The 27,559-nt window shown below is 38.2% G+C and overlaps 1 protein-coding gene and 1 pseudogene across 3 annotated transcripts; both read left to right on the plus strand.

Moving 5' to 3' along the window:
* The first annotated feature begins 958 nt into the window (after window positions 1-958).
* Window positions 959-5,950, plus strand: LOC149021623 (transmembrane 9 superfamily member 7-like). 3 transcript variants are annotated; one of them, XM_089149847.1, is made up of 8 exons: window positions 959-1,028; window positions 1,485-1,614; window positions 2,214-2,378; window positions 2,559-2,668; window positions 2,874-2,970; window positions 3,050-3,162; window positions 4,043-4,184; window positions 4,265-5,950. In XM_089149847.1, the coding sequence occupies exons 2-8, from the start codon at window positions 1,501-1,503 to the stop codon at window positions 5,420-5,422; spliced, it is 1,899 nt and encodes a 632-aa protein (XP_089005973.1). In that variant the 5' UTR covers window positions 959-1,028; window positions 1,485-1,500; the 3' UTR covers window positions 5,423-5,950. The 3 variants fall into 3 exon arrangements, with proteins under 3 accessions (XP_089005973.1, XP_089005971.1, XP_089005972.1); XM_089149845.1 differs by lacking the exon at window positions 959-1,028 and adding an exon at window positions 1,103-1,410; XM_089149846.1 differs by lacking the exon at window positions 959-1,028 and adding an exon at window positions 1,358-1,414.
* Window positions 5,951-21,922: 15,972 nt separating this feature from the next.
* Window positions 21,923-23,851, plus strand: LOC149021624 (putative polyamine oxidase 5 pseudogene; annotated as a pseudogene).
* Window positions 23,852-27,559: the final 3,708 nt, after the last annotated feature.

A 27,559-nucleotide genomic window follows, 5' to 3' on the forward strand; every position in this document is an offset into this window, starting at 1 on the left:
TGGAATTTTAGGGATGGAGTTAAAAGGAAGAAAAAGGGTTTTTTTGGGGGGGGGGGGGTGTAGGGTTGTGTTCTTGTACATTCAATTGTCATAATTGCCATTGGTCTTTAGAATGTCAGGTGCTTGAATTCGCCTAAGCAAGATTGGGAAGCTCAGATTGGATTTTTGTGCCATTTTTGAAACCTTAGTTGATGATCGGTTAGCTGGCTGGTTCACCATATAGTTTTGTACAGGTACCTCCAATTTTGCATCGGTACTTGTGGAATCCCTTTCCCAAAGAGTTTGGATCACTTTTCTGTTGTGGAGCTCATTTATTGCTGCTCCCATGACATTTTACATGCACAATAGGGATGGAGTGTATGTGGAATTTATGGAGGGTTCTATCTTTGAATTAATTTTTGGATAGTGAAAAGTATTGGGGGAGCAGTGTGCTCCTCCAGGGAGATAATCAGACTCCTGACTTGCGTGGTTTCCAAATTTTGTAAAAAGTCCTTCATGTCAGGCATTTTTAAGAACCATAATGATCTTAATTTGTTGAAATGATTAAAATACTTCTGCTTTTATATCCCATTTTCAAGTTTGAACCACATTTTATACTAGGTGACTCATCTTCTTCATTAAGTTGGGACAACAAAATAAAAGCTTGAAAATGTATGGCGCAGACCAGTGCCAGCTTTCACTGTGATGGGGAAATCAATGAGAAAAAGTTGGGGGTGAAGAGAATGGAGGTTTTAGTTTTGAGGCTTGAATTCCAAGTGTCACTGAATCGAAGAAACCAAAATTCACCATTTTGCAATGTGTGATTGGAGAGTGCAAAATCTGCTTGGCCATCCTTGGTTTAGGCTCCACAGACTTAAAACCATCTTAAATGGAGGATGCAAAACCAGTTTGGTTATCCTTGGTTAGGCTCCACAGGCTTAAAACCACGTTTGCTGCTTTCGGTGGTTACCGACAAGCTTTATTTGTTTCCAGGCAAGAGTGAGCTGTGGTCCTGAGAATACCTCATTTCATTGTGGCCATCAGATAAGGTGAGCATTTGAACATTTCAGCGGCAGTGTATGCTTTCAGGTTACGAAATTGTAATTGTAGGTTTATTACAAGCTGTTGTCAATGGCCAGAGAAAGAGCCGAGACTTTTTTTCCCAAAAGAAAAAACAAATCTGCATAACTAGATTATAGAGAGAGGAAATAAAAAGCGTAACTGAAAAACCGGAATAGATTAAAAATCTAACCTTACTTTTTTGCTTGATGAAACGATGGAAAGGAATTAAATTAATTCATTTGACCACAATGACCATTAATCTTTCTTAGCCCGAATGTTACCCCAGAAAAAAGGAAATCTTTCTTGTAATACGTACAACCATCCAACGGGCAATTTTGCATTGTTTTCTCTCGCTCCAAAATTTTATTTGTAGGTAGCTCTATCTTCCCGTCCTCAGTTATTCTCTTTTCTGTTTATCACTTTGTTCGTCTTTGTCGCTGTAGGAACTTCAATCTTAAGATGGGTTGCGTCGCTGGTGTCGCCACCCTCTTGGCTGGTCTTCTACTTCTTCTTCTCATCCCATATGGGCAGGCATTTTACCTCCCGGGTGTTGCTCCTCGCGACTTCAGCAAGGTAATGTCGTATACTGTTTATTCTGGAACATTATGTATCAATGTGGTTCGAGTTTCTTAAGATCTTCGATTTCTCCATGCACTTCTTTTATTTTTTCCTTCCTCAAATGAACATTTTTAAAATGGGACCGACTTGGGTTTAATTAATCTTTATACGTTTGTGGATCTGAATGTTCTTGTACTCGCTTCCCTGTTTGGTGGGTAAGTACCAATTAACTTCTAGTACTTAGTGGTGGTGTATGCGATGATCCTCTTCAGGATCCAATTGCTTCTTTCACTTTACTATTTTGATTTGCAATCAGGTGTTTACATAAACAATTGTTGTTTATTTAGTATCCAAAATTACAACAATGTGACAATTTTTGTTGAATTTTTGCCTGGTTGAGTTTTTCTTGTTAACTCTGTTCTACCCAGGTCCCTTGCCTTCAGAACTATTTTTGCCTAAAGTCTAAGCCCCTGTGAAGATGCTTACTATGTTTTTACCAGGTTTCATTAATTTGATATTATCATGTTAAGCTTATGTAGTTTATGTAGGTGGCTTCTGTTTGTTTAAGTTTTGTTCAGTTATTCAGATTATTATCTTGGTTGTCTTTCACATAGGGTGATCCCCTTCAAGTCAAAGTGAACAAGCTTTCGTCCATAAAGGCACAACTTCCTTACGATTATTATTTCCTGAACTATTGCAAGCCTTCCAAAATTATGAACAGTGCAGAAAATTTAGGAGAGGTTCTTCGTGGTGATCGCATTGAGAACTCAGTCTATAATGTGAGCCTTTATCCTTCTTCGTTGGTATTTTTTGTACACTGAGCTATTCATTTTGGATAATAATTGGGACAATTTACTGTTTCAGTTATATATAACTGTTAAACTTTGTTGTCTTAATATTTTTATGATATGCATCTCTATAAAAAAAAAATGGACTAATTATACTTGTGTATGTGCCAGTTTCAAATGAGAAAGGAAGACTCATGCAAGCTAGCCTGTCGAGTAAAGCTTGATGCTGAATCTGCAAAGAATTTTAGGGAGAAAATTGATGATGAATATCGTGTGAATATGTAAGTACTTTCAATATAATGCCAATTCATGGCTCTTCCAGTTTGATAATATCAATAAGTGTGATACTTCTGTCATGTATCTTTTTTTCCTGAAGTTACTTTCTTGTTCTGACTGCATCTCTCTTTTGTCCTCAATGGTGTTCTGTTGTCCACTTGCAGGAAGACAAAAGGAAACCTTTACTGATATCTCTTTGATGGTTTACAGGATTTTGGATAACCTTCCTGTTGCAGTCCTTCGCCAAAGGAGGGATGTAAGCCAGTCAACAGCCTATGAACATGGTTTTCTTGTTGGCTATAAGGGGGTAAGTTGTCACAAAGTAGTTATTTGTGTTTTTTACTACCAGACGTTATTTTTGCTTGAAATTTAATGCGCATGTGCAGAGCAAAACCAAGAAATATTTTATTAATAACCACCTGAGCTTCAGAGTCATGTATCACAATGATCCTGAAACTGATTCTGCTCGCATTGTTGGCTTTGAGGTTGCTCCGAGCAGGTACCGTACTTCTGTTACCACTGTTATGTAGCATATTAGATTGTGAAAATGCGTTATATATTGTCATGGCTCTAAAGTGTGAACTAGCCATAATGAGACGAAACATTCTGCTACAGAAGCACTTAAATTTGTTAATGGAGGAAGGGGATGTAATTTCAGGGAAGATTTTGTGTTAATAGTGTTATTATCTAGATCAGAAAGTGTTTGAATTCGCCAAAAGAAATAATGGACAATGATCTTAAATGTGCGTGAGAGAGAAACAGCTTTTGCTGTTATTTACCTTCTTGTAATCTCACTTCTTTCTGTTGACGTGTTTACTCTCACCTCTCTTAATTGCTAAATAAAGATGCTGAGATCATGGTATCATTGATCTTCTTGCAGAATCTCACTTCTTTCTGTTGATTTATCTGCTTACCTCTCCCTTAATGGCAATAAGAAAAGAATGCTGCATGTAATGGGCTAGATCTGTCTTACATTTTGACTTTTGATCCTCAATGAAGTTGCCTGTTTCTTGTTTCTACCTAAATTTCTGGAATTTCACATGGTTGAGATAAACGGGTAAGGCTATATAAACTATTGTATCTTTTATTTTAATTATTGAATTTCAGAGAATAATTTTATGGATCTTGAATTTCAGTTATCAGTCTGATTTTAACTTCTATTGCATCTCTGTGTAAACAAACTTGCTTTATTTGTGTTCTCAAATGTATTTTTGCCATCTGAGGAAGTCTATGTTGAATTAGTAGGGTTTTCATTACCACTTATGGGCATTTGTTTTTTATACCGTTCTCATGTCGTCAACCCTTTCTTCTTTGTGCATTTTTGTCAAGATTTGTAGGGATTCTGTTAGGCCTATTTTCATTTGGGGTTCTGCTTGCAGTATCCATCATGAATACAAGGTTTGGGATGATAAGAACCCTCAATTGTTGACATGCACAAAAGATATAGATCAAGGTAGTACTGTCCCACAGGAAGTTGAAGCAGATAAGGAGGTTATTTTCACATATGATGTTTCTTTCAAGGTACCCCTTGCTTCAATCCTTTTGTGTGATTCTTCTCCTCTGCTGCTGTTTAGTTGCTGATGGGATTTTTCCACTTCCAGCCCAGTGAAATCAAGTGGGTATCTCGTTGGGACACGTATCTACTTATGAATGATGAGCAAGTCCACTGGTTCTCTATTATAAATTCTTTGATGATTGTTCTCTTCCTTTCCGGCATGGTGGCTATGATAATGATGAGAACTCTGTACAGAGATATTGCCAATTACAACCAGTTGGAGACCCAGGATGAAGCACAAGAGGAAACAGGGTGGAAGCTTGTCCATGGAGATGTTTTCAGGCCCCCCAGCAATTCTGGTTTACTCTGTGTTCATGTTGGGACAGGCGTCCAGATCTTAGCAATGACACTTGTTACAATGATTTTTGCATTACTGGGTTTCCTGTCACCCTCAAACCGAGGGGGACTCATGACTGCCATGGTTCTCTTGTGGGTTTTCATGGGCTTATTTGCAGGTTACTTCTCAGCATGCTTGTATAAGATGTTTGGAGGCACAGAATGGAAGGAGAATATTTTAAAAACTGCATTCACATTTCCTGGTATGCTTTTTGCAGTTTTCTTTGTGCTGAATGCACTTATATGGGGTGAACAGTCTTCGGGTGCAGTGCCCTTTGGTACCATGTTTGCCCTTGTTTTCTTATGGTTTGGCATTTCGGTACCATTGGTGTTTGTGGGTGGTTATCTAGGTTTCAGAAAGCCAGTCATTGAGGGCCCTGTGAAGACAAACAAGATCCCCCGGCAGATACCAGAGCAGGCGTGGTACATGAAACCATTCATCTCTATACTTATTGGAGGTGTACTTCCCTTTGGAGCAGTTTTCATTGAACTCTTTTTCATCCTGACATCTATGTGGTTGAACCAATTCTACTACATCTTTGGCTTCCTATTCATTGTCTTCATCATACTTCTGATTACTTGTGCTGAGATAACAGTAGTGCTCTGCTACTTCCAGTTGTGTAGTGAAGATTACCATTGGTGGTGGAGAGCCTATTTGACAGCAGGATCCTCTGCTCTCTATCTATTCCTCTACTCGGTATTCTACTTCTTCACCAAGCTGGAGATAACGAAATTGGTGCCGGGCATCTTTTACTTTGGCTACATGTCACTTGTTTCCTATGCGTTCTTCATGTCGACAGGTACAATTGGCTTCTATGCATGCTTCTGGTTTGTTCGGAAGATATACTCCTCAGTGAAAATTGATTGACATACCAGTATGATCTAAAATGAGACTTGGGGGAGAAGGAGAAGAATTTGCCCTCTCTAGTTGCTACAAATAATTTTTGACTTGGAGAATTTTCTTCTGATCACCCAAAGTCTTTTTGTAGATGCTAGCTTTAGGAGGTTTGCTTCTACCTTTCTGTTCCTTTATGCCTCTTCATTTTTTCATGATAGTCATTCTAATCTGTACATTTTCAGTTAAGAAGCTTAGATAGCTATGCTATGCTACTGAGATGATTGGATTTTTAGGGTGTGTCCTGTTTGATTGTAGTAACACAAGCTTGTGATTTAAATGCTTTACAGATTAAAGAGTATTATGGTATTGACCTCATAATCATAGTTTAAAGAGTGTTTACATTTCATTGTGCAGCTAAGGCCATTACTAACTCTTGGTTTATATGTGAGAACCTGATCAAGCCTTTGACATCCCCCCAAAAAAGAGGGAAAGCATATGACATTATTAAATGTAGACAAAATAAAAAAATAGATAAAACAATTTAAAAGGTATAAAAAATAAAATAATAATAAAATCAAAGTACAAAGGCAAAAGAAATTATCCAAAAAAAATTAGCAACAAACTAAGCGTGTAGACTTGTAGTAACCTTTTACGGAAAAAAAATCTTTTTAAAAATAAAATATGTCAAAGATAATTTCTTCTAAAAACTTCTAATAAATCTTTTTCAAAATTAATACGTCAGAATTTTTTCAAACACAATAAATCAATATAACGAACCTAATGCGTTGGCACTTGGCACCCATCAAATAGATCGAGAATTGAGATTGGATAAGTTAGGTGTGACTGGAAACTTAGAACATTCAAAAACAGATTGGATTGATGGGATAGTTACCTATGCAATCTATGCATATGAGTCTCAGTGGACTCTAAAAATGTAGCTAAGGTTGCTTTCACAATGCTTTCACAATACTTTCTCTTAAATATATGATGAAAAAAAAAATATGAAATACGGATCTCACAATCTTCTATCTTCACAAGTTAGGGATCTCAGCTGAGATCATCTGATTTGATCACCCGAACCCCATTGGCCATTACCATGCTTATCAAGAAAGGGATTTGCAATGTAGGGTTCTATTCAAAAGTGACTTTTGAAGGTATCATTTATATGCCAGATAAATGGTGGGGGTGGGAAAAAAAGGTAAGATAAAGTAAATTTTTCAATGAAGTCCGGAAGTAGGACTTTGCTTCAATCCTGCGCATTAAGTATTACATTTTCAGCCGCTGTATCGAAATCTCAGCAATTGATAATCAATGGTCAAGATAGAAATTTCGACCGAAATTTAGGATCTAATAATCCAAAACGGTCGAGAAAGACTAGGGCAGGAACGGAGAGCAAAAGGAAAAAAAAGAGGAGAAGCCCAAAAACATAGCCAGCGCGACCCCCCAAACATCACGAAAACGTCGCACAACAGGGCGTACGTTCAGCCCCCCAAAGCAATTTCCCCCAAAGTATGCTTTATATAGTCGATGGGAGTGGAAAAATGAATAGACATGCTTCTTGTTAGCGTGTCACTTTTCCCACCTCACCAACTTTCAAAATTCACGGTTTGTCGAATCAATCTTAGATGGATTAGTCGGCTAATTATTATCGATCATTGTATTTGCAAGTACTCAAGCTTAATATTGATTCTATTAAGTGGTTTTGGATTGTTTATATCGGTTCATTCATATAGTTATATCCCGGATCAATATTGATTTGTGATTGTTGCACGTAAGTCCGTTCCCTTCAGTCAACCATACTTGACTCTACTTGTTTTAGCTTTCTTGTTTAGAAAGAAGAGAGTGAGTGTAGATTGAATCAGGTGGTGGTCGGACAACTGCCTTCCAAGATCAAGTCAAATTCGAAAACAACACCAACTTAAGGAAGAAATTTTAACAACTAAAGCTAAAAAGCTTAGAGAGTGAGAGAGTTGTGAGGTAAATAAGCATTACCAACAATGTGGTAGATGAGAAGTATTTTTTCATGACCAGATTATCGATCTTTTTTTTTTTTTTTTTGGTAATCGACCAGTTGATCGTTCAAGTGGACAAAATGAAAGTTTGTGCCACCCAAGAAAGACTTGGAGAGAAATGTCTCATCAACATATACGATTGAAGAGTTTGCTTAGTGGAAAAACTTGGTTTCATGGAATCCAGTTGGTGGTTATGCAACAACAACAACAACAAGACTTGTCTCAACTAAATGTGGTTGTCTACATGGTTTCTTGCCCTTTAATCAATTCTGCTCAAGGCCATGCTAGATACAAGGCCTAAACTATGCATATCCTTTCTCACCACTTCTTCTAAGGTTATCTTAGGTCTACCCCTAGCTTTTCTAGTTCTTTCAATATGGATTATATCACTTCTTCGTACATGGACATTTATAGGTCTCTGTTTAACATGGTCGTGCCATTTCAAACAACTTTCTCGAAACTATGGGAGCAACTCCGAGTCCAACTTTAATATGATCATTTCTTATATTATATAATTTAGTTTTGCCACTCATCCATCTTAGTATCCTCATTTCTGCTACACTGAGTTTATCTATATGATTATTTTTAGTAGTCTAACACTCTGCATTGTACATCATAGCTGGTCAAACAACAGTCTTATAAAATTTTCCTTAAAGCTTTAATGGAATACGCCGATCACATAAAACCCGGACGCACTTCTCCACTTCATCCACCTTATTTTAATTATTTAGGAAATCACATCCTCTAAATCACCTCTTTTACTTATGATTGAACCTAGGTACCCGGGGGGCCGAGGACCAGGAGTCCGTGGGGGCCGCGAAGTCTTTCCAACGGAAGTGGGGAGGGCCGGTTCCCCGGGTTGAACCACAAAAATTTGAATTCCAAATCCCGCGGGGGGTGTTCGTCCCTCAAGAACAAGGGCCTAAAACAATTAGTCTGAGGAATCTCTTTATTGTCAATTATCACCACCTCATCATTTGCCTGATCATGATCAAAGTTACAAACTAGATATTCTGTCTTCGATCTACTAAGTTTAAAGCTTTTTTATTCCAAAGCTACTTTCTATTATTCTAATTTGATATTAATTCTCACTTGAGTCTCATCAATCAACACAATATCATCCGTAAAAAGCATATACCAGGAGACCTCATCTTGAACCAGTTGGTGGTTATGCGTGGGAGATATTTTTGATGACATTTGTCCGAGATTGGACCTTTGCATACCATTCTCATAGACGCTAGATCATGAGGGCTCAAGTTGTATGATGTTTGAGGAGTATAAAAGTGGCAACCTTCAATGACTCTTGTTGACCCTTGGGGTGAGACTTTTGTGGATTTTTATTTGCCGCAGCTGATGCAACATGCAACCAATTGTCTAGATTTAACTACGTTACGTTTTCAGAATGAAACCAAACGGTATAATATAAAAAGACAGGGGTATATCTGTAAATATGACAATGATCAATCTCAATTTCACATGGTCATTGCGAGAACTCCATCCACGCTTTGACAACTCAAGGGTATATTTATAATTTTACGAACTCTGCACTAGGATAAACTTCAAGGGTTCACGTGAAAAGAACTCTTCTTGACGTTTTCCGTTTTTCGATCTATCAAAGCTGGGAACACGATTTTTGATCCGTTTGGTTTCTATTTGCAAATTTATATTCGTATCAACTGACACGAAAACCGATCCGATACCATATCTGTGACGGTTCAAACGAAGCAGGTAAAACGTAAAGAAAGGTCTAATGAACACCGTACCGGATTTTGTCTCTGTTTGTGTTGTGCTGCTGCACTTGCACTGATGCTACGGTTGTCGTTATCCAGTTGCCACGTCAGGCGTTTGTGATTCGCGAAGAGAACGCCCTCGAAACTCGAAAAGAGAAAAAAGACAAACAGTGAGGAAGCGGGACCCACCAGTTCTGAATAGACTGATTGTGGGGTTGGAGTTTCTGACTTTATAACAGAAGACCTTCCGATGGGTGTACAGAGTTGGAGAGACACAATTCGAGACCCCCCCCTTTGTCGTTTTTTGGGACTCACAGTACATATTTTCAAAAAATGACCAAATTCTCCTTCCACCCTCTCACAAGTTACAAATCGAATTTATTTTATTTGGTTCCTATTCTGTTTTATACTTTTGTTTCATTCTGTTGGCATATGATGTTAGGCTCTCTTTCTACACCCCCCCCCCCCCAAAAAAAAAAAATAATCTTAGGCTCTGTTTGTTATATGATTTATATTTGTTGGGCACTGAATTTACATAAATAATACATTTTAAAATAAATCCAACAGAATAATACAAATATAAGAACACTAATGGAGGGGGTTCGAAAATCAAGAGTCATAAGGTGAAGCATTACTTCTTTTCTTTTTTCGGTAAATAATGTGAAACATTACCAGTTTGCAGTCTAGTATTTGTATATTGACAATGATTTATTTATTTCATAATTTTTATAGAAAAGATTATTTAAAATTTAAAACATATTGACATAGTAAACCCGCTCCTCATTTGACTAGGAGTTAATTGATTCAATCGATTGGGAAACTTAAATTGAATGAACCCTTTCTCGATTTGAGATTTCATTTATTAATCATGACTAATATGCGGCCTCAGTCTCAGTCTCAGTCTTAGATGTATAGTTAAACCAATGAAGTTGGTCTAATCAGATTAAATGAGGATTAGGTGTTGAGGAGAAATCCGTCAAACCCATAATAATAGAAAAGACCAACCAAATCTTGCTTGGAATCCATCAAGAAATCCTTAAGGTGGCGTTTGGTTCGAGTCATATCCACCCCCCCATGGCCCATGGCCCATGGGAAGTACAACTCAAGTCAACAAACTGGATAGGAAACATAGTCAAACCAATATAAATGTTTTAAATCACCGAATAAGAAGATTAAACAAAACCAGACCGTCTAAACATCAAACCATTTAAACCCGACCGGAATAAGAACCAACCGGACAATGAAAACTCATAAATAAAAGGAAGAGCTAATAAAGAGCGAGGAGAGGACTACAATACAAGACAACTGTAGAAGGTAAAACGTCGGCAGGAAAGGTAAAACGCCCAAAGGGCAAAATAGGAAAGATATTAAATTCAAGATCCGAGAAGGAAAGGAGAAAAGGAAAAGCTAATTCGTTTCTAGATATAGGTCGCTTTTTCATTTCCAAAAAAGCCCACCGACACCAGCACCAGGCACCAGCCAACCCCTGGACAGCTGCAGACTTACCACTTCCCTTAAAAACCAAATTCCCGCCATTTCCACAACATCCCAGTGACGAACCAATCCCATTGCTTTCCTGCCACGTTTCTCTCATCCTACGTGTCATCCTACTTGGCAGTCTCTTTGCTCCTTTACGCCTCACGTGCCTCGTCTTCCCTATATAATAACTCTCTTCTCTTCTTTTCTCATCTCTTCTCTTCTCTTCTCTTCTCGATTCCTCCCTCTGTTTCAGTGCTTCTCTTTTCTCTCTCTCATTTCTCTGCTCAAAAAACAAGAAGATGAAGCAGTTACATGAGCGGCCTGAGTTCGGAGAACCCGTCGAAGTTGTCGGAAAACGATCACGAACGCCGCTTCTGCTGTTCGACTCGGAGGATGAAGACGAGGAGGAGATGAAGTTGGTTGAGTCTTCCGTGGAAGAAGAGACGCTGATGCATGTGATGAAGCTTTTGGAGGAGGAGATAAACCGCCCTGCTAATGCAAGTGATAGTGATTCGTTGTCTGTGACGATAAATGGCTACGAAGAGAGTTGTGGACCTTCTTTCTCTGATTCATCTTCGACTGTCATGGCAAGTTTGGACATGGGAGGTGTTCATAACATTCCTTACTTCATGGGTTCCTCTAATGGGTTAACCCCCTTTCCTAATTCGGCCCTGGATTTGCCGGCGATGGCGGAGGTGGAAGAAGACCTGTTGTGGCCGGAGATTGGGGAGGTCTCTGTTTCTAACATTGCAGAAGAAGAGATTAACAAGGGCTATGGGTTTGTGCAGGAAAGTGATGGCGAGTGGTTAGCTCGTGTCCTCAGTGAAGCTCCTTTCGAGTTTCTGGAGTAGAATATACAATATATACATTAATTCATAACAGTGAGGTGAGACTGGGAGTTGAGATCAGTCTTCGAGGCCTCTGCCACCCCTGTGTGTTTTTGGGTTTTGTGAAGAAGAGTTTTGTTTTTGTTTATAGAACATAGACTCACAGAGCAGAGAATTATAGTTGCAAAAGAAAATTCATAGAATGCGATGTAAAGAAGAGAGGAAGGTTCTTCAATTCCTCTTGGCTCTTTTGCAGAAGTTGGTTTACTGAATCCTGAAGCTTTCTTTTTTGTTTATCTTTTTCCCATTTAATCTCTGTGAAAAGACACATGTGATTATGTGAAAGTTGACAGAAAATGGATAAGGATACATGAATGTTAATGTGGTTCCTTGCACCTTTCTTTGTATGTGAAGCTTTTCTTTTCTTTTCCACTCTCCTTTTTTCCAGCAACATCATCTAGAAATCTGGAACTTCAACCCTAACCAGAGGTGGAAAGAGAGAAATGGGAGTAGAGGAGTCAATCTCATTGCTAAATGCAGATCAATTTGGGACATGGCAATGGGTAGAAGCATGGTTTTGATGCAAGGCCTAATATGGTCAGAAGGTCAACTTCAGAGATGTACAGCGTTAATTTCAAAGAACATAGAATTCATCTCATCTACTTGACCATATTTTTTTAAGATACATGCTTGTATATTTTAGGAAGATTGGTTTATTCTTTTTTTTTCTCTTGTATACCATGGTTTATTTGATCGATTGATTGGGGAGCCACAAGAGTCAAAGCATGATAGAATCATAGAATACTTATAAATATATGATACTTCCAATGAGTCTAGAATATGTTTTATTGATACCGGAGAATTACCCTAGTTTTATATCTTTTCATCACATATTCAAGAGGAACGGTTCATTTTTGAAATTTGAATTTTCGTCACTTTTGATGGGTAGAGGATCGAAACTCACTTTTGGAATATGAATCTTCTATCCTGCATTCACTTTTTGTTGGTAGAGGATCCCAATTCATTATGGAGTCTAGATCCTTAATCTTGCGTGCATTTTTCACCAGTAGAGGATCTCAACTCAAGAGTCTGGATCCGCTATTATCCGCTCATTTTTTTTAGAGTCTGGATCCTATCTTGCACTCACTTTTCACTGGTATAGGATCTCAACTCATTTTCAGAGTCTGATCTTCTGTCTTGCACTCACTTGTAGCAAAAAGAGAATTCCAACTAATTCTTGAGTCTGGATCCTCTATCTTGCACTTACTTTTCACAAGTAGAGAATCCCAACTCATTTTTGGAGTCTGGATCTTCTATCTTGCATTCACTTGTTGTGCATAGATAATCCCAACTCACTTTTGATATCTTGATTTTCTATATTGCACTAACTTCCCAGCAGAGGATCTCAACTCGTATTTCGCAAATAGGGGATCTCAACTCACTTTTGAAGTTCATATCCTCATTACCACCACTTTTAGCAAGTAATTAAAAGACTGTGTGACTATATTGAACAGTAAAAGGCATGCGTTAGTCATACGTGGGTAGAACCCAAAACTATTAGTGAAGGACAAATCTATTGCACGAGGTTCTCACACACTGCATGGAAAAAGATTAAATAGTATTGGATCTAATTTTTCGATAAGAAGTATACGATCCTAAAAGATTATTCTTCAATTTAAATCATAAAGATTGCTTTCGTCATAAAAACCAACACCACATAAATAAGATGTTACGGTGGTTCCTCAATTGGTATAATAAAAAAGAGTAGAAACGTTCATATGTATAACAAAAAAAAAAAAAAAAAAAAAAAAAAAAGAATAGCATGAAATCCAAATTGGAGGTTGGGATTGACAGAACAGAAAAAAGAAAATCTTTTTGGTAGAAAAGAAGAGCAAGATTTGAAATAATAGGATATAAAGAATGGCATGGGTTGGCAGCAACATGATTTATGCAATAGTAATGGTAGTAAAACTTGACCCCTAAGAAATAAATAAATAGTAAAGGTAAAAGTAAAACCATTCATGTATTTCCTAAAATAATCCGTGCCAGAACAAATTCAATGGAATTCACTGACAAGAAAACGTATCCAATAAGGAACCTGATCAAACCAGAGTAAACCTAAAACCCGGTTCGAATCAACCGTTACAGACCCAAACTGTAGTAGACCAGACCAGACCTGACCTTGGGAACAAAGGTTGATAGGGAATTATGAGAAAGGTAAAGGATAAGATTGTAAAATAAAAGGGAAGGAAGATAAACTAAGAAATGGAAAAGCAAATTTCTGGAGGCAGCAGGTTCCCGAAACAGCCCACCGACAAATCCTCTGGGCTCTTCCGCGTTGGAGCGCAGATACAATACAGAAAAATCCCCGCCAGTTCTGCAACAGTGACAGCGACCCTAAACCTGCCGTTATTGCCACGTGTCTCACATCCTACACGTCATAACATACCTGCCACCTAGGCAGATTCCACCCCTCCTCTCCCAGTCTGTCTCCCTACGGACAAAACGAAACGAAACGAAACGAAACGAAACGAAACGGACCGAAACTCCCCCTATTTAATACTCACTTACTCTCTGTTCCCTCCGTGTCATTCCTTAGCTACTGTTGTTGTTTCAGGAGTTTCTCCTTCTCTTTCTCTCTTCCTTTCTCTGCAACCAAACAGGCGAAGAGGATGAAGCGGCCGGAGTCGGAAGAAGTAGAACCCGTCGAAGTCGCCGTGAAACGACCTCGACCGGCTGAGTTGACTGAGCCAGAAGATGAAGAAGATGAGGAGATGATGATGTTGGCTGGGTTTTCTGTGGAGGAAGAGACGCTGATGCAGGTGATGAAGCTGTTGGAGGAGGAGATAAACCGTCCTCCTGCTAATACTAATGCCAATCCATGCTCGGCGATTAGCTCTCCGCCATCGTCGTCGTCGTCGTCGTTTGTGACGATCAACGGCTACGAAGAGAGTTGTGGACCTTCCTTCTCTGACTCGTCTTCCACCGTGATGGCGAGTTTCGACATGGGTAGTATTTTCGTGGGTCCCACTAAGGATGGGTTGGTGTTTCCTTTCCCCAATAGTGGAAGTGGGTGTGGGACCCCAGATTTACCTCCGCCGTCGTCGGCGGAAGAGGAGCTGGAGTGGCCGGAAATCGGGGAGGTCTCTGTTCTTCCTGGAATATCAGAGAAAGGGAAGGGCTGTGAGTTTGGGTCTGCTGGGGAGAGTGACTGCGACGACGATTGGTTGGCTCGTGTTCTGAATGGAGCTCCTTCTGATTTTGTTGAGTGATATACATACACATGACTTACTCTTTCTCCTGGGTTTTCTTATTTTGTGAAGATGCAGAGAAGCGTTTTACATTTGTCCATAGAAGAACAAAGAGTGCTGTAAAGTGAACAGAAACAGAAAAATTTCATAGAAATGAGATGTAGGAGAGAAGAAGAAGAAGAAGAAGAGGGTTTTGCTGTAATCCTTGTTAGAAATGAAATGAATGATTAGATTCCTTGCTTTGGTTTTTTTTCTTTCTTTCTCGTCTGCACTGGAATAAGCTGAAGCTCTTCGCCTCTTCCTCTTCTTCCCGTTACGGTGCCTTTCTCCGGGGAATGGGGGTTGATGATGAGCTTTCATTTTCAAAAAATTGTGTGGATGATCGACGTGAATATCTTTACCTGTGCTTCTGCACAGTGTACTGCTGAAACCGTACGTTTTTTTCCTTTTTAAGCTTCAAGGCATGTCCTGAACTGAAAAGAGATGGAGACAGTTTTTTTAAACGAAACAGAAACAGGGTAATCAAATTATATATACATATCCATCACTGTCAGGCTCTAGCTGTAGCCCTGTAGAACTATTCTAGACTAAATAGGGTTCTCCCACACCCTTACCCTCCCCTCCCCTCCCCTCCCCTCCTAGGTTTATGGAAGGAAGGGTTTGTAAACCGGGTCAGACTCCGATATAATCTAAAACGGCATGCTTTAATCGGTCTAGAATCAGATTGGACTTACCATTATGCTAGAAACATATTTACATATACTAAGCCTTGCTGGGGAAGAAGGAGATATTTTCAAATCATGCATAGATAGGGGGTTTCGATCTTAAATGATGAATGTCACACCTAGAAGGTGTGAAATCGGATGTCACAAAATCATTTAAGTTAGCAGGTGGATCGTATCAATGACATATAATTTTTCATCTTGCAAATTAAAGAGAAGATGTGCTTCACGGAATTGTGAATTGTGATCGTCTCTACTCTTAACGTCTTTTAAAGTGCACATTTAAGAAGAGGGGCATACTTTTGAATGTTGACAAAGTGGATTCCTATTTTGTCCTAAATATATAGCACCGAAGGTAAAGGGGTGTTAGGTCAAGCGGTGTTATCCTTTATCCTCGGAGATTCAAATTGCATTTCAAAATACAAGACTTTGAGACACAAAGGATACTCCTTTTCTAAAAGTGAGTTTTCTTTCACCATTCCATGAAGCTTCACCACACTTTCTTATGTCTTGCAAATTTCTTTGTAACGATATTCTTTTCACATCTCTTGGCGCATGCATGAAGTTTCATGATAAACTGACTGTAGTTTAAGGGAAGTTTCATAGTTTAATTTTGATAAGAAAATCATTGTACAAAACATTGTAATCTAATCATTATTCTTTTTTATAGTAAAGAGACATAAAATGTAACACTATCATTGGTCATCCGTTTTATATTGTACTTAAATTGTTCTGCATTTGGAAATAGTAGGTCTAGGCAAACGCAATCTGATCACCCCATTCTCATGAAAAAGCGGAAATCTCGCATCCTTTGATTGTTGAGTACGTATTTACTTTCATTGTCTTCTAAATTGAAATGCGAATTATAGGACCCACTGGCCAAACAACATTTTCTCTTTCTTTATATTCTAACTCACCTAATTTTTTGGCAAAAAAAAAAAGGAGAGAAAAAACTCACCTAATTTGCTAGCATCATTTATCAATACATGAAAATAAATGTATTATTCTTAACCTAAAAAAATATACATGTATTATTAATGTGCATAGCTTTGCACAAGCTTTCACAAAATGATAAGTTTCGCACTCAAAACCCTGACAATTTGGTTACAGTGTGGTTTTATTTGACGAACTTTTCAAATTAAAATTGAGGAGAAATTGATCCTTATGATTCCAACCCGATTTGTCAAACTAGGATCGAATCATCCTCAAAATTCCTATAATAGGTTGGTTTGTAATGGATTACAGGTGATTCTTGGCCATTCAATCTAGAATCTATATAACGAAAGAGGCTGCATTCTCTATCGATTATGCTTCTATCTTATATATTTTTTTTATCACACATTAAAGGAGTTCTACTAGAGGGGCTCACCTCTGGTTTTTCTTATTAGAATTTAGATGTGACTCTCTTCCTAATATGTGTTATATGCGGCGAAGAGGTGTGATGGGAGCACGAGGACTTCTCCCCTAACTGGTAGAGGATCCCAACTCCTAAAAAACCCTTGAAATCATAGCCGTTGAATAAATCTTAACTATGGATGGATTGCAAAAGGCCAATTAAAATTTAGTCTCTCGATGGATTTGAACCACACTATTGGGGGTGGGACCCACATGGGTTCCATTGAATTTTTTATATTTTGAAGTGTGAGTTTTTATGTGTGGGTCCATTTAGTGGAATAACCACCGGGGTGGTGGTCTAGTGGTCCCAAGCTCACTCCTAAGTGGTTTGATAAACCTCATGTCCCAGGTTCGAATCCCTTCTGTTCCTCTGTTTCTTGCATTGGACAGTTGTGTGCTCTTTGGCCTGGGCATGAGTGCTACCGGCTTCTGTGGACTATATTAGGCCTCCGGTGGGGCTCCGGTGGGGCTCCGCTGACGGGACCAGTGCTTGCGCTGGTAGTGCACATGGCTAATGCTTGCATAGGTTGCACTCGATAAAAAGTCCGAACATTGCGTAGCGGGGGGCACTAAGTCGCCGCTACTGCATCCCCTCTTTTTCTTTACCCATATATATATACTCAGCAAAAGGAAACAAAAGTATAATAATACAATATATTAAATAACCACCCCATTTGAAATTTGCTTAAACTAATATTGTTAGTCTAGTTAGGACCCACACATAATATATTACACTAAGAAGATCCAACATTAGTTTGTGGTCCAAGGGGACCTAAACGTAAAAAAAACTCTTGAAGCTTTTTTAATATTCACAGGTGGGTGGGTCCCACTGCATACTGTGCGGTTCAAAACTGTTGCGGGAACACAGTGGGTCTCCTGAAGAGGAGGTGTTCCAGACTCAATTAGAATTACTCGATCGATTCAGAAACATTGCCTTCATGCCTGGAAGAGAACAAGGTCTGTGTTGGGCTGTGGGGCATTCTCTTTCTCTCTCTCTCAAAAAAGACGACGTATGCAGTAGGGCCTGGGCCTGGTAAAGGCTCAATTTTTGGTGAAGAAATGCTGGTAGGCCCATTAGGCCCATGTCTCAGTCCAGAGAGCCATCCTACAGCTTCTGGGATTTGACCTAATCCAGTTAAGCATATTGGGCTTTTCGGCCCAGAGAAAAAATCTTCTGTTTTTTTTTTTTTTTGAAATTCAGTTTTTTGTGGCTCAAGAACACCCTTCAAACCCTAAAAAGGCCTCAACTCCTTCTAGGGTTTCACACAAAAAAAAAAAAAAAAAAAAAATTCTGCTACTGGTGTCTACAGTAATTCCAGAATCCCTCATAGAAGTAATTAACTTCTAATCGTTCTTAATAAATGTAAATTACTTTTCACCCTCTACATATTTCATTTTTTAATTCAAATATCTAATCTATCCATCAATCATTTTTATCATTACTATTATTGTTATGATTATGATTATGATTATGATTATATTTTGGTATTATATCCATCATTATTCATTCTTCTTTTCTTTCTTTCTCTTTTTTATCACTTTTAAGATTAGCCTTCGTACCTAACAACAACTCAATCAGACTCTCCCATCATCACGTGGGGATGTTTGGGGGCCCATTTACCCAAGAGGCCCCCACCTCTTCTTTTGAATTTACTAATTGGGCTTTTACTGATTAACAAGTTTTGTCCAACCAAAATCAATATTTATTACGGCACAGGTTTTACACGTGTCTCTTTTCATGTGGTCCAAACTTTAGAGTTAACATTTTGGTGTATTTATGTGGGCCTTGCATTTTTAATTTTTTTTCGGGCAAAAAATGCAAGGCCCACAAAATACACCCAAAAAAAAAAAAAAAAAATACAAAATGCTTAGCTCCCCAAGAACATAGGCTTTGAAAAACACATCTTTCAGTTCCGTTAGAATAGTTAGTGGTACAGTTTTAAATACCTTTGTACATTATGTATAATGAGTTGATATTTTAATATCTAATACGCGTCATTCAAGTTTGATTTTAATTTTATATTTACTTTCAGTTGAAATTTTCAAATTCCATTATTATGAATGATCATCATTTTATCAACATAAACCCATCAATCATGGGTTTCAAGTTAAATTTTTAAAGCAAAATTAATTTTGCTTAAGCTAAACCCTATCTGATGTTGACACCTCAAGAATTAATGTCATAAGTAAAAAAACCTCCCTTGGTGATTATCTATCATATCGAAAAAAAAGTAAAGAATTTGTAAATTTGATAAGACAGCATCAAATGTAATTAGTGATATGTTTTGGTGATTTTGTAATGAAGATCCAAAAGAGATAATAGTGATTAATGTTTCTAATCTTTTTGTTTTTGATTGAGACTTTGAGGTGAGGTGGGGTGCTCAAAGAAAACAAACGAAAGTGTCGACTCAAGAGATGATGTGAAGCAATATTAGAAAGGAAGCATTGGGTTTGACTTTAGCTCATATTTATTAATTAATTATCATCAATTAGATAGATAAAAACCCTGCTGATAGATTTAAAGATTTTTTTTTGGGGGGTTGTTTATAGTTATTGATTTGTTTAACTTCAAACAGTGAGTACATATATGTATGCACGGCCTTGAGAGTGAAATGTGAATTGTATAATAAGAGTAATAGTTAGAGAACTTTAAAAAAATATATATAGATGCTGTTAGTAGGTCATCACCTCTTGCATTTTTTTTAATTAAGTGGACCCACCTGTATATAAATAACAGAACACTCTTAGTGCATCATTGATTTGATGCAAGAAATGTTAATAACTTGGTGGTATCTGTAAATTCTAGACTAATGGTGTCTCTATCAGTGTAAAATATCTATATATTTGATCTGATCCAGTCTTGATATTTGAAGAACAGAGAAGCAAAATTATAATATTTAAGATAAATCCTTAATTCATATATGAAACTGACAAATGGATCTACTATTGACATTAACATAGTAGTTCATAGTTAGGGTATTTATATTTAGAACAACAGCAAGCTTTGTCCATGTTTAATTAGTGTACTTTAGTCTTAATCAGAGCTATTTTCTATTTGTTTTTTTTTTTTAATTCAAATTTTCTAATAATGCAATTTGGCCTTGACTTATAAAAGTTGAGACATGATTTCACCTTACTTATACTTTTTCATCACCCTTTAAGAAGAGACTTATATCTAATTCATTTTGTTCTTGTTCAAAGATGATTTCTTCTTAAATCTGTGGTTGAAAGATGTAAATATTTTAGACAAAAAAAAAAACACAAGTAGACTGTGAAGATAATATAAAATAGAGGATCTGGGCAGAACCATAAACCCAAATTTAGTTTTTCTGAGTTGAGATGAGAGGCTTTAGGATTAAGAGGCAATTCTCTCCAACTTTCTCTCTCTCTCTCTGGGGCTTTAAAAAGTCAACTTTTGACTAACCTGTGCCTTGGTGGTGCAAGCACTAACTCTGCAACTTTTACATGTATTGGCCACTCTTGAAAGGTCTATTTGTCAACCTTACAAATGTCTTAACATGAATGATTAATATAAGAAAATGGGTCAGAGACCAGACCTAAGTTGACCATTTCCATTGCTGAACCATTAAAGTTCTCTTCAGTTCTTAGAATATTTGGGCACTTTTTCCTGGTGGATTGATCTTAAACTGTATTTTATTTATTTTTGGTTATGAATCTTGAATTATTTGAAACCAAAGAAAAGGTCAAAAATTGATGGTCCCTCCTTTTACATCACTGATGCTTCTTCCCAGAAGATATTAACTAAGGACTACTGTAGAAGAACTCCACGTATTGTCAATGTGTGGCTGTTCAGGATCTTTGACAGCTCCATTATTGATTTGAGCCTTTCAAGTGTTTGGGTGTCTAGAAACATCAACAGGGTTTCTTTCTAGGTTTTGAATAACCAGCCTTGAGGAAGTATAGAAGTAAGGTTGGTTTGGCAATAATAGGTCTATAGGGTTTTGATGAATTGGGACTGTAATGATTTCAAAGGGGCTGTTCCATAGATTGATAAGAGAGTAATCTTTTGGAAAGCAAGGTTTTAGCTTTTAAATCTAATTGAAATTTAATCTCCACTTGTTTGGATTCCAGTTCTCTTCATTGTTGACACTATACTTAAGAAACGTAATAAATTTCAAATGAATTCCCATTTGCTTAGATTAGCTGTTGAATGTAATGCAAATTCTTCTGTAATTCAAAGTTCTATATTGAAAATCAATCCAACTTGTTTGGATCCCATGTTATCTCATTGTTGGTAATAATTACTTCAGATTTATATGCCCTATAATCATAAGCTCCATTGTAATTTAGAATATCCAACTTCAAGCTCAGCATAGCTTTGTAAGTGTATGAGGCACCAAATTCCTCGAATAAATGGATGCGAAATCACCCTAAATGATAGGTGCCATGGGGGTAGTAACTCTTTATGTATAAATACAATGAAGGATAAAATGATGATGTTGCCTTAAATGAGAAGGAAAAATCCCTTCAACATGTTTCTCAGTAACTTTTGTCGACTTTTCGTACATATATATTTAGGACGATGATTACACTCCCATTCCATCGGAGAAAAGCAAGAAAAAATTCTCCCATAATTGTCTTACAAATTATCACTTTATACCCTCTCCCCACCCCCAACCCCACCAAAAGAATATTTTCTTGTTTCTCACATCTCCTCCACAAGTTCATTAGGTTGAGTACCAAGGCAAACTGGATAAACTTGGGGAAGTGGATCCCTAAATAGTATTCCCTAGTTTTTCTTCTCCCTTATTTATTTATTAAGCCTATTCCCTGATTTTGTTTTTCTGAGTAGAAGTATTCCTTGATTTAAGCAGAGAGATGTGTTCGATTAAGTATTCTAATCACATCAGTAAAAGGAGTGGTTCGTCTTTATTCAAGCAATAGAATTAAATAAACATCATCAATTCAACTCAATTTTTTTTTAAAACTAACAATTCAACCACATACCCAGGACAGTCTTCCCTTCCTATAAATCTCTGGTTAAAGTTAAAATCCAGGCAAACGTTTTAACAGACAGAACACTGTCTCTGCTTACCCTATCTCTCTTGGTTTCATTTTCTCTCGTCTTTCACTCCCTCTCTCTGATTCTGGGCGGTTGTGAAACCAGCAATCATGGTGGTCAAAAAACCCAGAATCGTTATTATTGGAGCAGGAATGGCAGGAATTACAGCTGCCCATAAGATCTATACTGCCACAGCTGCAACAGAGCTCTTTGAGCTCTGCGTTGTGGAAGGAGGGAACAGGATTGGTGGGAGAATTCACACGTCTGAGTTCGGTGGTGACCGAATTGAGATGGGGGCCACCTGGATCCATGGCATCGGTGGAAGCCCTATCCACAAGATTGCCCAGGAAATTCATGCGTTGGAATCTGACCAGCCATGGGAGCGCATGGATGGTTTTGCCGAAGACCCTTTAACAGTTGGAGAAGGTGGGTTTCAGCTCCATCCTTCCATCGTCGAACCCATTTCCTCTCTTTACCGGAAAATGATGGAGTTCGCTCAGGGGAAGCTCTCTGAAGCAGATGAAAGCAGTAGCAATGGCGGTGTTGATGTTGATTACCATGCAATTGCAGTTCGAGCTCTGAAAATGGGTTCATACAACAAAGGTCTCAGCATTGGTGCTTTCCTTCGACGGGCTCTCGAAGAATACTGGGCAACCGTGAAACACAGAGATGATGTCAAAGGGTTCGGCTGCTGGAGCTCGAAAATGCTCCAAGAAGCCATCTTTGCGATGCACGAGAACACAGAAAGGACTTATACTTCGGCAGGGGACCTTTCAACCCTGGATTTCAGTGCCGAAAGTGAATACCGTGAGTTCCCAGGTGAGCAGATCACCATTGCTAAGGGATATGTAACCATTTTGGAGTGGCTAGCGTCTGCACTTCCCACGGGTATGATCCAATTCGGGAAGAAGGTGAAGAGGATCCAGTGGCAGCCCCAAGGTCCTGAGATGGAAAATAAAGGGGATTGCAACAGCGGAAGGTCTGTAAAGCTCTGTTTTGATGATGGTTCAGAAATGATGGCTGATCATGTGATAGTGACTGTGTCACTGGGAGTTCTCAAAGCGGGCATTAAGGAAGATTCAGGTATGTTTAGTCCTCCACTTCCATCCTTCAAAACAAAAGCAATTTCGAGGCTGGGCTTTGGTGTCGTTGACAAACTATTTCTGCAACTGGATCGAGAAAGCAAGAATCTTGAACCATTTCCCTTCCTGGAAATGGTGTTCCACCAGCCTGATTCAGAGTCAAGACACCAGAAAATCCCCTGGTGGATGCGGAAGACAGTTTCATTCTGTCCAATCTACAAGAACTCTGATGTCATCCTCTCTTGGTTTGCTGGTGAAGAAGCTCTAGAGACCGAGTCACTCAAAGATGAACAGATTTTATCTGGAGTCTCTACAACTGTATCTAATTTCTTGTCCAAGTCTGAGTACCAAAACCTTAAATTTGCTAAGGTTGTAAGGAGCCAATGGGGAAGCAATCCTCTGTTTCTGGGTTCTTACAGTTATGTAGCAGTTGGGTCGAGTGGAGAAGACTTGGATTTAATGGCGGTGCCATTGCCAAATTGTAGCAACAGTGAATGTGTTGGAGAAGCTTCGCCTCTTCAAATTTTATTTGCAGGCGAAGCAACTCATAGAACACACTATTCTACAACCCATGGAGCATATTTCAGTGGTTTAAGGGAAGCTAATAGACTCCTCCAACATTATCACTGTGGTAGTGGATTTTCGAAGCTCTTTGCACCAAAGTAGAATTCTGAAAGGACCCTCGAAATCTCAATCTTAGCTCAACCAGATGAAATGGGTACAGTTATTATTTTTTCTTTAGTTAAAAATGTATTGAATGTATTAAATTTAAAAAACCTTCTTTTAGGTTTTTCCCCCCTTCTTTTTCTATTGGATGCTTTTGTTTGAGAATTTCTTATCTGATCTTTTGATCTTGAAAGCTGACTTTGCTGAGATCATGTTTGGCATTTGTATATTGGAAATAAGAAAGAAAAGCTAAAAAAGGAGATTTCTATCTCAATCTCATGATTTCATCTCTTCAGATCTAATCAAACTCTTTCTTCCCTTTCACTGTCTCTGTTAATCAATTCCTTTTAACTGGATAGGATCCAATAATCCTAGTCCTTTCAGCTTAGGATGTCTTTGTGCTGCTACTACTGCTACTCATACCTCACCAGGAGGCGACAATCCATGAAATGGGAAACAGTTCCATGCCTACCTAATTGTATCTTGGTCTTACTGTTTTGGCCATGGTAGGGCAGGCACGGTTGTGTGGAGCAAAGAGAGCCTAACAGGTGATGTTAATGAATGAATGTGATTGATGCTCTTGGACTTAAGATGGGGATCAAATTTCACAATATCTTTATATCTATCTTCTGAGACCATTCTATCAAAATGTCACTTTTTCAAGGGGAAAAATCCATCTTTTATAGAGTCTATAATGGTTTTGGGCTTCCTAAATGTGTGATGGAGGGGTGTGAGAACAGTGTTATCCTTTATCTTTAGGTAGCAAATGCCGAGACGGATTAGCCGATAAGATACCAGAATTGTGATCTCTCTTCTTCAAACTCCCCACCAAGGAAAGCAAACAATCACAATCACTAGTTGGGTAGTGACGTTGAAGGGTGTTAAAGAGTGGTGGTGGAGTGGTCGTGTAGTCTGATGAGAACTGAGGCTTTTTGTTTGGAGGAGGAAACGACTAGTCAAGACCAAAGTAGCCACTCAAGTCTCGACTGGTGACTCACTGACTCCATTATTTGTTGAGTTTTGGCACTTATCTCCTTCCCAAGAACAGAGGAGTGGAACCCACTGCAATAGTCCAATGTCTTCTTCTCCATCCTACTTCTCTTCCTATTGTTCTGGGAGACTATTCGATTCTAATTAATCTTCTTTTGTTGATTTTGTGTAGATAGAGCGAAACAATCTGGCACCATGTCCCTCTCTGTTTCTGGATTCTGTCATAAATAAACGGATGTAAATCTCCATTTTCCTAATACCTCAGAAAAGTAATCTAACCTCTCATGTTACAGCTTCTCTGGTTGGAAGAGGGGAAAGGATTAAGGCCTTAATGATCTGTCCGACATGATTATTGCATTAGTTAACAAAAACAAATTTTATTATTACTTTACTTTACATCATACAACCTCCACTTCCTTTCCTTTCACCCTAAAAACAAAGAACATGGCTTAGTTAGTCCACTTGACACTTATCTGGTTATCAACCAATGGGTGCCCACACTCTTGTTTTGTGTCACTGATCAAAATGATTAAGCTCTAATCATTTCAAAATAAAGTATACTTAAAGAGGGTATGTACGAACCACCAGCGCCGTCATCATAGTCACTATTATCATCATCATCATCATATCTACATGGATAGATAAGTTTCACTTTAATAGCATCAATCAGTGTTTGGGGGGTCTATGTAGAAAAAGCCCACAACTTAAAGTGGGAACTGAGACGAGATTCAATCCTCACGTGCCATTGATTGATGATCTCCTGTTCATTTCTAGGTTCTTAAATGTTTATTAGAATCATAAAAATTAGATTTAAGAAGAGAAACCAAGTACTTGGAATCTATAACTTTTCTTATACTGGATGCAACTTCTATTGATTTCCTGCTATCTTATTGACTTAAAAATGATAATATTGGCCAACTTCAACTGGGTTAAGGAACTTATGCTGTGTGAAAGATGCACTTGAACAGAACTTCAACATCACATCATAGTGATTTTGCTGAACCTAAAGATCAATACCCATGATCAGTAGGATAAAAAATTGTTACAGCTAGTGATCTGGGGGAAGATTAAAAAGCAAAGGATAGAAGCTTGGCCTAGAGAATATGAAGCCTGACCTTGGCTCCTGCTCAAGAAAGATCAGGACCCACTATATCAATGATTAGATATGGTCATATGGAACTTTTATTCTTTGGACACTTCACCACTCCACAAAGGAACTGGGATCTTGGCCTTGGGGCAAGGATGATTTAAGTCCCACATCAAATGACTATCTAAAACCACCTTTAAAATCAAAAGTGTGTGGTGGAACAAGGAGAACCAACTAAACACTGCACACTTTCCCATCTCGCATGTGTTGATTGTTGAGATAGGAGGGAGGGAATCTAGGGTTTTCACTTTCTTATACATATAATACTATTACGGCTACTGTTACTAAGAATCCCCACAAACTCTCCTCTGTTTTGTCTCCAAAGCTTTTCCACATTCTGCATTGATCAACTTTTGACTCAAGTGGTTTGTTGCCCTTTGGGGATTGGGTCTGGAACTACCTACCCAGCATTACTCCTCGAACCCAACTCTCCACTCGAAAAGAGATTCTCAAGATATACACATCACTCTGCAGCAAAAATGTACAATTTATCATTTATTCATGATAGCCTATAGATTACCCAAAATCCCCCTTTCTCGTATCAAACCTTTTACCAAAGTCAAAAGAAACAATCAGTAAAATGTTGAAAATCTTTGGCGGGTGGTGGGGTTGCAATTTGGATGCATCAAAAGGTTTTAGTTTGGTTTTTTGTTTGGTAGTTGTAATAACTTTGTAGTAGTGTCAGATTATGGGATGGACAGCTTGCCTTTTCCACTTTTTAATGTGGAGTGATAGGAGTAAATTGAGAAGAATGAGAAGGATCTCTTTGTTTGCATTTTACACTTGTCTTCTTCCCCTTGGGTATCCTATTTGTTTTTATGAAATGAAAATGAAAAGGAAATTTGGTAGGTAGAGATTGGGAGGCATTGGAAACCCTTCCCCTTAAGATTCTTACTGAAACTATGCAATCCACTTTATAGACGAATTTTACAGTCACTCTGTTCCAATAAAAATCGAGTTCTCCCCAATTCATTCCTACCAGTTTTGCCTGCTTAGAGATCAGACACCAAGAAGGATGATATGACTAGAATAAGAACAGTTGAGAAACAGGGTGAGGCTGCTGAGATATTTCAACAATCAATTTCTACCTCTCAAACTATGGCTGCCTCTGTTGATGGGTCACACCAGAATACAGAATTCAGAAAGAAGTAGGGAGATGAAACAAAATTTCTGTGGGATTGTTCAGATGTAAGTTAAAACATAACTGTGATTGAGCTTATAAGAATAAGATGAGGACTGGATTTTAGAGAGACTTGCTTTTAGGAAAACGTTTTGGGTAATTCTGCCAAGAATTTCTTGCTGGGATCAATCAAGCCACTAAGGGAACCACAGAGATACATGAGATCATATAAGGGGAAGAACTAAACTTGGAAACGCACATTTGGAAAAGATAAAAAATATTATATGCATTCTTCCTAGTCATCTGTAGACGAACTCTATAACCTCAAATACAATTTAGTTCCGCAAATATTCTCCATTGTTCAATTATTTAAGACTTGAAAAAAGTGGCTCTTTTAATTTAATCTTGGCTGAAAATTCCTACATTGATGGAGGATTCGATGAGTCGAAACACATGCAAAACTCTCATTATTTCCATCTCGGATACTGAATGTCAACACATACTCGACAAACATTTCATTACACGTGAACAGCAAAATATTTACTGCAATTCACACAAGTCTTGTCCAAAATCAACTCTGAGCTCATGCTTCAGTGCTGAAGTCAGGTTTATGGCACATTGAATACAGCTGCCCATGAAGAATAAAAGGAGAAACATACACTTTCCCGTTTCACCTCCCCCTGAAACATAAGCTGTTTGTTTATCATCAGAAGTCCACGAGAA

The sequence above is a fragment of the Hakea prostrata genome, chromosome 3 (genome assembly GCF_041222555.1).
Source record: "Hakea prostrata isolate BN-2017 chromosome 3, UWA_Hpros_2, whole genome shotgun sequence".
NCBI classification, from domain to species: domain Eukaryota; kingdom Viridiplantae; phylum Streptophyta; class Magnoliopsida; order Proteales; family Proteaceae; genus Hakea; species Hakea prostrata.

Bases quoted from the DNA above. Each gene is read 5' to 3' on its own strand.
- LOC149021623 (XM_089149845.1), top strand. From the start codon at position 1,316: ATGTTACCCCAGAAAAAAGGAAATCTTTCTTGTAATACGTACAACCAT. The intron at 2,379-2,558 runs GTGAGCCTTTAT...TGTATGTGCCAG, and splicing joins TTGAGAACTCAGTCTATAAT to TTTCAAATGAGAAAGGAAGA. The intron at 4,185-4,264 runs GTACCCCTTGCT...TTCCACTTCCAG, and splicing joins CATATGATGTTTCTTTCAAG to CCCAGTGAAATCAAGTGGGT.